Source organism: Phaethon aethereus (genome assembly GCF_964289735.1).
Source record: "Phaethon aethereus genome assembly, chromosome: 1".
Taxonomy (NCBI): Eukaryota; Metazoa; Chordata; class Aves; order Phaethontiformes; family Phaethontidae; genus Phaethon; species Phaethon aethereus.
In genome coordinates, this window is record NC_138575.1 from 88,477,793 (window position 1) to 88,490,120 (window position 12,328).

The 12,328-nt window shown below is 47.8% G+C and overlaps 2 protein-coding genes across 2 annotated transcripts in view; both read right to left on the reverse strand.

The window, feature by feature from the left end:
* Positions 1 to 804: 804 nt before the first annotated feature.
* On the reverse strand, positions 805 to 6,729 carry LOC309413036 (cystatin-B-like; the record flags this gene model as incomplete). Its single annotated transcript, XM_082010106.1, has 3 exons — positions 6,046 to 6,729; positions 1,673 to 1,774; positions 805 to 933 (listed from the first exon to the last, which is right to left on the reverse strand). Exons 1-3 carry the CDS (start codon positions 6,109 to 6,111, stop codon positions 805 to 807), a joined length of 297 nt encoding a protein of 98 aa, XP_081866232.1. The 5' UTR covers positions 6,112 to 6,729.
* A 3,464-nt stretch (positions 6,730 to 10,193) lies between these two features.
* The window catches only part of CASR (calcium sensing receptor), a gene marked incomplete at both ends in the record, with an annotated part of 42,653 nt that continues 40,518 nt past the window's right edge, over positions 10,194 to 12,328 (reverse strand). Inside the window, one exon of the mRNA XM_081996532.1 lies at positions 10,194 to 11,644. Coding sequence (XP_081852658.1) covers positions 10,194 to 11,644 — 1,451 coding nt within the window. The remainder of the gene's footprint in view (positions 11,645 to 12,328) is intronic.

A 12,328-nucleotide genomic window follows, 5' to 3' on the forward strand; every position in this document is an offset into this window, starting at 1 on the left:
GAATGAACATATGGGTGTCTGGAATATGAAAAACACTCGCTGAAAAAAACTCGTGAGCAACATAACCATATTGAAAATGAGTAAAGAGAACAGTGAAACACCAGCCAAATATGCTATCTCAATTCAAGAGAAATATTTATTGTTATTAATGCAGAAATGCTTGTCCAGCTTAAGTTCCCTTCCAGGACTTTTCCTTAGGACTGAGAAAATAAGCAAGTTGCCTTTTTTTTTTAAAACTCGTACACCCTCTACTGGACATTATATCCTACTGCTGCAAGAGGATAAACATGACTACCAAGGGAATGTTTGTTTCAAAAGACTATAATCCTCCTCTTTCTCTTGCGTTCAAAATCACTTCAGCTCAAGTCTCTCTTCAGGTCTTTGACACTAAAATACAGAGTACTGTTTAAATCTACAGATATAGTCACAGTTGCAAAACAGCACAGAGAAGATTCTGGTTTTCCTCTTGCTCTTTGCTCTAAATTACACAAGTGTCACTCCCCTTTCAATTTCCAGACCAAGGAAGTCCACAAACAGGACTCAGCCACAGTATTCGGGGTAAGCTGCACTGAAGTCAGTGCAGTGACTTGGGTTTCCATTAGTGTAGGTGAAAGGAGAGCCGTGACACTATAAAATCTAGATATTGTACAGGACGGGAATGGCATAAAAGCAATTGATTTTTCCCAGCATTAAGTTTTAAAAAAGACACTTTCTTTTCTCTTTTGTTGGCACAGGAATCAACAATTTGCAGCCTATAGAAAATGCACGTAAGAAACTATTAGGAAAACGCACATCTTTAGCTTGCTAGAAAAAAGCCAGTTCATCATGCTTAGTCTTGCTGCTCTGGTAACTGTGGAGATTCAGCGGCTTATTCTCATGAGGAAGGCTTCTGAACACCCGCAGGTGCATGAACTCATCATTGCCAACATGGACCTGCAAAGCATGAAAACCAGTGAGTTCCATGGAGTAACAGCAGTCTTCAGCAGGAGGGATGGTGTAGATTTGTGTGTTTTGAGGATGGAGCAACAGAGAGGCGGTAAGAAAACCCATCATCTCAGAGGTGTGGTCGTGTTTTAAACCAGAGTGGGAGTCAGGACTTTGTGGAAATACCACCCAATCCTTCCATGCCTATTAATTCTCTCTGTGCCCAAGACAGGGAATATACAGGTAGGGAATCGGAGTTGCACAGAAGTGATTAATACGTTAAATACATGCAAAATGCTGTAATCTTATCTGGCAAAAGCAGCACTTAAATGCTTTGACCACAGTTGCTTGTTTTTGTGTGTGGCATCACTATAGGCAGATTCAGAGCAGGTTTGATACTTCACTGTATCTTTACACGTCTGGAATTCATTTAATGCAATGTTAGTGCTCAGCATCACAAATGTGTAATTATCCCCAAAACCAAGTTTCACAAAATAACTGAAAAGTAAAAATCATTACAAAAACAGGGAAGTACTCTTACATCCATTTAATACTGGCAGGGAGACAGGCTGGGAGGTGGGGGGTGGATTTGTTTTGGTGTTTGTTTTTTTTTAAATGTACAGATTTTTTTTCTTATTAAGGCCAAATCATAAAGATCCCACTGTAAGTAAAGAAAAAATCCCACCATTCCAAATATTATACATTTTAATTAAAAAAAAAAAAAATCCCATTGCCCAGTGTCCTCTACCTTGATGAAGTAGTTTGTTCCAGCAACCACCTGAGTTTTAAACTCCACTGCAGTGAAGACGTCAAACTTTTTCCCTTCTTTTTCTTCTAGCTGAGGTTTCACCTTAAGGAAACAATAGATTATTTAAGATTGATGCAAGATTTAAGTATTTAGGACTTAAGGCCCACACTATCAGTGTGCCTCAGTACCCTCCAGGTCACTGCTGCTGAATTCCCAGACACAGAGCTCCTGCTTTTCCAAGTTACGAAAAGGTCAATACGAATAATATTAAGTTTTGTGTTAAAGCAAGACCAGAAATCTAGACAGGCAGCAAAGCCAAGACAGCAATGTGATTCAGTCGCCACAGACTGACACCAAGTCTGGAGCCTCCAACAACCCACAATACCTGTGTGGGTATTCTAGAAGATTTATTTTGACAAATGATTTCCTCTGTTGATGTCTCAGCTTCCCTTTCTGTCCTGTACATTTAACAGCAAATGTGAAGTGGTTCAGTATCTACATGCACAAGACTATAGGTCTTTTTAAAGAGAAGTTTTTAATATACATCATTCTTACAACAAGAAAAAGGGCTGTCTTCAGCATTGCCTCCCTTTTCAAATTCAGAACAAGTTATTACAGATGCAGCATCACAAAAGAGATATCCAGAAATCAAGCTTTGAAAGCAAACTACCCAAGTCTGAGGTTGTGGAACACTTACTTGACAGTTCTTCCAGCATGTTTGCTGGAATCACTTTCAAACTGCAAATATTTTCCAAAAAATAATTGAACCGTAAAGGCCTCTGAGTTATCATCCCAGTTTCCAGAGTGTCAAACCAGTGCTCAGGAAGTCAGAATAACTTGCCCAGTACCCCAGAGGGAGGCATTATGAGTTGCAGCTCTTCTCTCCCACACTTAGCTCTCTAGAACACCATGGCTATAGGGTAAAATTCTTGGTCAGGAAAGCAAAGATTTCCGGCTTTGTTTACAAGGGCAATATGAATTAGTCTTGGGAGTCCTTGCTGCAAGCACAGTTCTACCTAGGCCTTACCTCCTGCACTGCATCATTATGTAGCCCTCCCTCCACTACCAGTGGAACAGCATCAGCAGTGAGTAGATTTTCTCTTTCCAGCTATATGGTGTACTTCCCCTTCTTCCTAAATTCAAGGGGAATGAATATGTTTGCTTTCCTGCCTGAATCCCATCTGCTTCCTTGAGGGAAAACAAGTGCCGGTTTGCCACTGCTCAGATGCTCTAGGTGAAGTAGGAACAGAAACAATTCCTGCAACAGGGTATGTTCTCCCACCTCTCCAGCACTGAGAAGGTGCAGGACCAAGCTCTGGTGCCTTTCCAAGACAGTTGATCAGTGACCATCCTGTCCCTGGGAGCTGTGACCATACTGTACGTCTTCTCTCAGAGGTCATACCTTATGCTTCTCCCAGGCTGTGAACAGTATGTCAAAAGTAAGATAAAGTTGTTTGGATGCTTTTGTATATATGTCTTTTGCCGTATGGAAATCAAAGCACAAACCACAAATTTGGATTTTAAGATGCAAGGAAGGGCATAGCCCCAGAAAGCACAGTGATTCAGTCCTCCCTCCTCCCCATCCCCTCAGCCAGTGGATGGAGCAAGTGGTTTCAGTTTCCAACACTAGAGCTACTATTACAAATTTTAAGAAGCAGGGGGGAAGGCAGACACGAGCATCCCACTGACCCTATCCTGTCCTATGCTCCTTTAGCAATCCTAGGTGCTGTGCAAGGTGGGTTTCTTAGGTCTCAAAATCACCCCGGCTCAGCACATTTTGTGTTTCTACTGGAAAGCTGAACACTGGGCTCCGTGACTGCAGACAGCTCAGTCTCGTATACAGCTGCAAGCTCATCAGGGTATCATCGTGGCAATGACTCACCAGGGCATGTGATAAACAGGCATCCTGATTCAGTATGGAGAGGGAGAACCCAGAGAGAAACACTCTCTGAAAGACCTGGTATCAGCCCACCCTGCTAGTTCAGGATCTCAGTCTAGATCTGGGGGTCCTTGGCACCAAACATGAGCCAACACTGTGCCCTGGTAGTAACAAAGATAACAGCATACTGGGCTGCATCAGCAGGAGCCTAGCCAAAAGAGAGAAGCAAGCGATTATTGCCCTTTACTTGGCACTTGTTAAAGTACATTTGGAATACTGTGTTTTGGGCCCCCAATACAAGAAAGATCTCAATAAATTGTAGTCACCTCAGCGGAGAGCCACCATGAGGTCATATGGGTGGAGCACTCATGCTGTGAGGAGAGGAAGAAAAAGAACTTGCTCAGCCTGGAGAAGAGAAGGCTTTGAGTAAAGCTTTCCAGTACTTGCAAGAAGCCAGGCTCTTTACAGAGGGGTGGAAGAAGGAGACCCAATGGTCATAAATTGAAATTGGAGGTTCAGACTGAATATAAGGAAACGCTTTTCCCGTCACTGCCCAGAGAAATTGTGCAGTTTCCATCCTCAGCGGTTTTCAAGACCTGGCTGGACAAAGCCCCGAGCAGACTGGGGCTGCCGACCCTGTGCTCGGTGGGAGCTGCAGTCCCTTCCTATTCAAACAATCTGTGATTCAGCCACAGGGCTGAAAATTACCATGTGCTGAAGGCTCTTCGCTGTTCTCCATGGCCTGTTTGCTTACTCTCAGAGCAGTTACTAAAAAGCACATGGTTCAAAATCACCCTAACTTCTGCCACAGCTGCCAGTGTTAAGCCAAGGACTGAACAGGCCTGGGTGGAAATCCTTGCCATGGAGAGGCAGTTCCTATGGGACTCTTAAGCCAGAGACACAGCTGGAACGAAGCCGACCATCTCTGTCTCACACCGAACCTGCTCTGGGCGAGCAGCAGTACTTGCAGGGCCACGAATCAGAACAATTCTTGCAAAACAATGCAATGGACATAAGAACTGGAAAAGCAGGAACAGGAAATGTATTTACAGCAAGCGAACTGGCAGGCTCTTAACAGATCTCCACAAAGACTTGATTTTTAAGCAAACAAAGTAATTTTAGAAGTCTACCTTGCTTTAAGAAAACTAAACTTTCCTTCACACTCTTCATCTTATATGTCGACTACCAAACCACTGCAGTCTGCCACAGAATGGAAATTCAAGATTTTAAACATATTCGTTTTCAGTCCATGTGCAGTGTTAATTGCATATTTGCATTATCTTTAACACAACATGTAGGCCTTTTCAGGTCAAAACAGTAATTGCAATTCTCAGTAACATACTAATTACTGCAAACTCAGGTTGGTGTGCAGGACATGCACATGTCTCTTTTTTTTAAGCGCAATATCATAAGATTCTACAAGCTGAAGTTTAATTTCAATGACTGCTATGCCTTTGGGTGCTCTGTATGTGTTTAGAAACTGCTGCAGCCTGGGGCACAAATCTGGACAAAGAGCATAAGAAGCTGGAGCTTGTCCTTCATCTTTCTTCACAGGCTTGACACACCGTAGCTGATAAAACCAAAAAGCAGAAGGAACTTGAGTTCCCATTACTGAAACAAGACCGCATGCTTTGAAAGAACTTAGTTGCACATTGGCATTTTTAGAGCAAAAGTATGTGCTCCGTTAACATGGGCAGTAATTTAAGTTACTGCAAGTAGTATCAGGATTTGGAGTTGGCAGTGGGTAGGGCTAAATCCTGCTTGGGGAACAGCAGAAGCAGCAGAGAATTTTTCTGACTTATGCTCCCCCCCTCCAAAAAAAAAAAAAAAGGCGGCTACGAGATTTAGACTTTGCAAGAACCTGCAAACTCCTTCCTCAAGCTCAAGAAAATGTATCTTTCAGAGCCGGGTGGCGCACCGGCTGCCCGACGGCTCTGCGCTGGCAGGCAGCACGCCGCCCGCACAGCCGGGGAGGGAGCCGGAAGCAGCACTGTGGCTGTCCCCGAGCACGCAGCGCTGTCCGCGGTTCCTCTCCAAATCCCTCCTAAAATGTCCTCGTAAAATCCTCAACCTGCTCTCCCCGGAGGCAATAAAACGACGGAAGTCCAAGCAGGCACAGGGAGGGCTCCCGAGAACGTTTCCACACTCAGTCTTACTGCTTGTCGGCTGAGGGGCTGGAGCGGCATCTCCGTCTTCAGCTGTGCGGAGCTGCTGTGCCAAACACAGCCAGGGCCCCAGCCGTCCCCTGCACCGGGGGGCGGCCCGAGCGCTGCGCTCAAACCCACCGCCCCTGGGTGCGTCCCCCCCACGGCTGGCAGGCCCGCAGGCGCGGTCGGCATCTCCCAGCCTAAGCCGGTAGGCTCAGACCGCCAACAGGCCCGGCGGGAGAAGCCTCGGGAGCGCCGCCGCCCCGCCCCGGGAGCGGCCAGCGCCCGCTGCCAGGCCCTTCGCGGGCCCGGGGAGGGCTCGCCCCGGCGCAACGCGGCCCCCTCACCTCGTCCGCGATCTGCTGTGTCTCGTCGGTGGCGGGCCGGGCCGCCGAGGTGCCCCCGCACAACATGGTGGCAGCCGCTCCGCGCCCCGCCGCGCCGCTCCGGTCCTCCCCCTCAGGCGGGGCCAGGCCTGCCGGCGGGGCGGGATCGGGGCCGGGGCCGGGGCCGGGACCGGGCCTGGGCCCAGCGCGGGGGTGAAGGCTGCGTTCGGGTCAGCCGAGCTGTGTGGCTGCGGGCGGGAGCGGGGGGCAGCGCTCGCAGCAGGTGCCGGCTAGGCCGGGGAGATTCACTGTTCAGTACAACACAGTGGGAGCAGCGCTCCGGGCTCGGCCGAGAGCTTCCCGTGCCGTAGCCTGCTAGCTGACGGAAGAAAAAAGCTAAACGGAAGAGTTGCAGTCAAAGCAGAACGATCCACAGAAGGTCTGCAGCCTGTCCTCGGCGGGTGACGCCTCTGTGGGAGGCCTGCGTGAGGACAGGGCTGTTCTGAGCTGCAGCTTTTTTTTCTTTTTTTCAGTGTGTCATGTTTTCCAGCAGCCATCACCTACGTGACGTGTTCGCTTTAGCAGTGTGGAAAGTTTCCCTCTACAGGACTCCCTCGTTCACTGTGTTCACCATTCCTCAGCCAGCAAACCGAAGGCTGTGGTGAGCTATCCGGCCTTTGAGAAATCTCCCAGTGAGCCTTCAGACTGAATGTTCAGGTCTTTAGCTAAATTTCCCCCCAGTTTAAACATCCATATTCCTTGGAAAAACAACAAAAGCCTACCTTCCTCCCCCCACCTCCCAGCATCCCTTGGTACATGTGGTACATAACCCTAAGTTTAACTGAATGGACCGCCTGTGCTGGCAGGGAGGACATGGTGAGAAGCATGAAACAGAATGGAGAGGAAGGGTTTCTTTCCCCTGGTGTCATCTCTCTCCTCTGTGGAGAGCAAATGAATGCTCTGCGGGGGCTTTGGGCAGGTAGAGGTCTGCCCAGTTTGTGAGCAGAGTGGGGATGAAGGATTGGGCTCTTCACTGGGACAGTTCCCTGCCCATCAGTCAAGTTTGCCAATGGGAATCCCACCACAGAGCCAATAGGCTCTGTTGTTGCTTCTCTACCAGATGGTTCAGGAAACGCCACACTGGCACATGCTTTGTAGGTTTTTGAGCCATGGGGGGGTATGGGAGCAGGCTTCCCCATGGGCAACCTCTGGTGGGACATGCCAGTGGAGGTTTTCAGGTTTCAGCTTTCAACAGAAGGATGTTTTCCAACATCAGTATTGTCTTGTGTGACACACAGAGGCCTTTGGATAGGTGTCTGAGCAAATTTTCCTCTTCTCCTGGACTTGGCAGGATGAGAACATACACCAGGGTTGGTTTCAAAGGGGGTGTGTGTCCTTTTTTACTGAAGTTCCCTTGCATCTAGTGTGTACGTCACTAGAATAGGCTGCAGCAGCAGCTCTCACACACCTTGAGGCTTAGAGCTCGGGGTACACGTATGGTATTGAGCACGGTTGGTCTCTCACTATAAAATTATGGCAGCTGTTGGAGCCTCACCATGTGCCAGGGTACAAATTCCTTTTAAGTAGATCTAAAGAAGAAAAAACACCTAAAGAATGAAAACCAGCCAAAGAATGAAAAACACCCAATGTCGACATTCTCTACTGTGTGCATAGACAGTGAATATTCTTCTCCAAACAAAGCAGTCAGTGATGACTTTCTGTTTCTCATGTTGTGTGTGTTCATGCACAGTCTTCAGTTTGTATCCTGTGTTTTCATTTCATTCGTTAAGCACTTCCATGCTTTCAATGCTATCAGCTTCAGTTCAGGGGCTACTGTACTGGTTTTGGCCTGTAGGAATGATTCACTAGCACTAAAAATATAGTGAAATTTTTGGGAGGGTGGTCCGTAACATAATTTTTTTTTAGCCCTTTCTGCCATCTAGTGCCCATCTCCTTTTGTGCATTTAGACTCAGGAGACCCCAGGTCTCAATTCCGTACCCTGAATTAAGCCTAGAGGCCACAGTCAGCAGCCTGGGGAGGGGACCTGGTTTTTCACAAGCAGTGAGCAACTCCCACTGGGTCCAGAGGTGGAATGTTGTTTCCAAAATTGTGGCCACAAGGATTTGTGTTTTCAAACTCTCTTTTTTTTTAACCAGCTGTGCCATAGCTTTAATCAAATACTGTAATTTGGAGGCCTTACAGTTAAAGTTGTATTGGTTCTTACATGTGAAATTAAAATTTGAGCCCACTCTGAGATTAATGTAACAGATCAACAAAAGGGTTAAAATAACTTTTCTTAATAGCATGCTCCTTGGGGTTCTGGATTTCTGGACTTCTGCTCTTCTGAGACAAAATTCCTCTCCCTCGTCAGCAACAAGTGGATGCGGCAAAACAAAGTTTTTATGCAGTAATGTCACCTGTAAGTTTTATTTGCCTGCCCTGGCAAAAGAATAACCAAACAAAAACAGTAACAAGAGAATTGTGGTATTTTCCCCAACACATTCACACAGTCCTTTCGTCTCTGCTGACACTAAGCTGCAGGCTGTATACCTTTCCACAGTGGTCTAGACTACCTTCTTGTTTGATGACGGAGGGGGTACTGACATCTTCATGTCAGACGCTTCTTCTTGCACATGGGATCTGGGATTCAGATTCTGCAAAGTAACCCTACCTCCTCCTGCCATGCTGTTGAGGGGCGCTTTTTCTCTCATCAGGCTGCAACAGATCTCTCTTCTAATGACTCTCTCACTTCCAACCTTTCCAGCATGGATGGAGAAGAAACAGGCATACCTTGCAAAACCAGGAGAATTTACATCTGCTTTTGGGGGAGTGAGAAAAGTGTCAAAAGTAATGAAGTTCTGCTACACTTTCTGCTGAAGTCCTTATTGTTTATCATTAGGTACAGTCCACCCTTCTTGTGCTAGACGCCCTCTCTTCAAGATAGGCCAGGAGGGAAATAACCTAGTAGGTGGCCTATAGGAGCCAAAACGTATCCAATTTACCCATTTGTCTTTCTGCCTGTCTCAGAGCCCAGGCCTGTATGTCTTCCTCATCCAGTCCTCTACCAGCACGCACACTTCAAATGTTCACACGCTCCTGCAATCGTATTACCACATCTGGGGACTGTTTCTCCATCCCTAACTCCTCCATTTCACCTTGTTTCATTCGCTGTGTATATCAGGCCCACCAGTATCGTCACGACTAGCGCAATGCTCTGTGTAGCTGTGAGGCAGATTAATATGGCAAAGCACAACACTGACTATGGTGTGAAAGGGTTAGCCATGTATGCCATGTGGAGTATTACAGCAGCAGCACTTTGTTAAGCATACAACTACTAGTGACATAATCAATCATGAATACATCTCATTGTGCTCTCGCAACGTTCTCTGGGGAGGGGATTTGCAAGCTCTTCTCCCCCTCCACCAAAGGAGGCAGGCTGGAATTAAAGCTATGTCAGCTGGAGGAAACCAGTAGGAACCTAGTAGCTTGTCTAGTGCAATGGAGTCTATGAAGAGTATTGTCCTGTATTTCCTGCTGGGCAGAAAAGAGAGATTGGGACATTACTAAATATAAATAGCAGGGCGCTCTGTCACATTAAATACTTTACATGTTCACACCCTTGGCTGTACACAGCATGCAGGATGTTGGGGCCTTTTTTATTTTCCCCATGACCGTGCTCTCCCCAAGTGAAACCGTGTACCTTGCTTTTATAGAGCCTGAGAGTCCTGATGCACATGGTTACAGATCACATATACTGGATAAAGAGGGAATATTATACATAGTGGGAAAGAGGAATATTATACATAAATGTAAAAGCAGAGTATAATGGAATTGCCTAGTGCCTCCCATAGTCAGCTGAGTTGCAGTCTGGCAGGAAAAGCTTACAGAGGCAAGGCAGCATGCAGACTTCTGCTTAAGCCCCACCAGAGGTGATCTTCACTTGTCCTTCTGAGATGTCCTGGTTTCGATAAAGTGAATGCAAATTCAGCCCAAGGCTCCCCAGACACAGTCCTTTCTCTGGAGGCACGTCTGTTACCCTGCCAGCACTAACAGTAAGGTGTGGGGGGGCTGTGCCACAGGAGCATGTCTTTGGTGTCTTTCCCATTCATAAGCAAGAGGTGAGCCAGTTCCTCTTGGGGGCTGGTGTGCTTTTCATGATCTTCTTTTGTTAAGAATGTACTGTGTTCTCTGTGACAGAGCCACTTCCAGCGCCTATAAAATTTCGGGAGTTAGCCGATGGCAGGGAAGGCTCCGCCTCAGGGCTTGGTACCTCTTCTTTGGTGTCTCCCACCACCGACTCCTGTGAGCTGGTCTCCGGGCTGGAAGTTGCTTGGAAGGCGGGCTCAGCACTGAGGGGCTCACTGTTCTGCAGGGGAAGCAGGGCCCGGTGGCGCATCAGGCTGTCGTCGCTGTTCTGAGCCTCCAGGGAGTTCCTGCGCTTGGTGTTCCTGTTGGCCATGGCGTTCTTCTGCGGCTCCTCGAAGCTCAGTGACAGGGTGACCGTGCCGCTCCCAAAGCTGACTTTTTGCTTGCACCCACGCTGCTGCTGCCGCTGCCGCTCGGCAGAGGCGGGTAGAGGGAAGGGGTCTTCGTGGTTGCTCTTGCTGCTGATGGAGGAGGAAGGGGTGGAGCCGGTAGAGCCCCCCAGGCTGTTGGAGCGCTTGCGTGACACATTGCTCCGTCTCAGCGTGGCCCTGGCAGCCACCTTGAAAGCATGTGCGGCTGTGCTGCAGCGCACCTCCTCGATTGTGTTGCGGGAGGGCTTGAAGAGGATGATGTAGACTTTGTTGAAGAAGATGCAGGCCAGGAGCCCAAAGCTGGCAGCCAGTATTGCAATCACCTCCACGGCAGAGACAAACTTGCCATATGTGCTGGCATAAGCAGGGATGAAGGAGATCCAGACGATGAAGAAGATCAGCATGCTAAAGGTGATGAACTTGGCCTCATTAAAGTTCTCAGGCAGCTTTCGAGACTTGAAGGCGAAGAAGAAGCAGATAGCTGCCAGGAGGCAGGTGTAGCCAATGAGGAAGCCGAGGGCCATGAGGGAGCCTTCATGGCAGGTGATGAAGATAATCTCATCCTCCAGTTCATGGTTTCGGTAACTGGATGGCGGGGCTGTGTAAAGCCAAATCACACAGATGACAATCTGCACGAATGTACACAAGAAGACCAGGAGGAACTGGAGGTTGAGGCCCCACCACTTTCGGTGGAGGCTTGTGGGGATCTTTGCCTCAAAGACAAGCAGGACACGGTTGGTTTTCACCAGGATGCAGGAGATGCAGAGGACAAAGCTGATACCGAAAGCTGGCTGCCGCAGACGGCAAGTCCAGTTCTGGGGCTCACCAATGAAGAACAACGAGCTGGAGAAGCAGCAGAGCAAGGAGAAGAGGAGGAGGTAGGACAGCTCCCGGTTTGTGGCCTTGACGATGGGTGTGTTGCGAAATTTGGTGAAGACTCCCAGGACAAAAGAAGTCAGGAAAATTCCCAGCACAGCAAAGAGAGTCAGAGCTATCCCAAAGGGCTCTGTCCAGGACAGGAACTCTATCTGCTTGGGGATGCAGGACGTGTGGTTCTCATTGGACCAGTAATCCTCAGGGCACTTGTCACAGGCACTTGCATCTAAAAAATAAGTGACAGGGAGAGGGAAGGTTTGAGAGGAATGAGAGGCTGAAATGTGGGATGACATACATGGCAGCTATGCACTAGCCTTCACCTTAAATACATGGGGTGTTCCCTTCCGGTGTCTGCAGGTTGCCACAGTATGTTGGTGTCTCAGAGTATTTTACACTGAAACAACCAGCCTCCGATGGGCTATATAGCAAAACACAAAGCTTAGTTCCAGCTTAAAAAAAAGTCCTGCCCGTGCACTTGTGTTTTTGGAATCCATTTCTTGGCAAAACTTTGCAAACTTTGATTGCTATTGGCTGTTACACAGGCTCTGTCCCTCCCTCCTTTTTCCTTCCATTTTTATCATCTGCTTCTGTCTGTCTTCGTACCTCTCACACTTTTATCATTATTTGAAACATGCTGCCTGCCTCTATTACAGAGAAAATGAAAAACGTGCCTGCCTCCTTAAGTGCTTTGAGAGCCTATTTCATATTCCATGGAGGTGAGTCTCACAAGTGTTTAAATTGCTGTTCCCTGAAGGCAGGCAATGCCCTTGACTCCCATCACACTCTCATTTCACGTTTGAACGTTCAGAGCAAGATGTGTCTTAATGATATCACTCTCCCCACACCCAGCAAAGCATCCCACTGGTACTTGCAAAGGAGAAATTGATGCCTCCATCTCTACATGAAACCA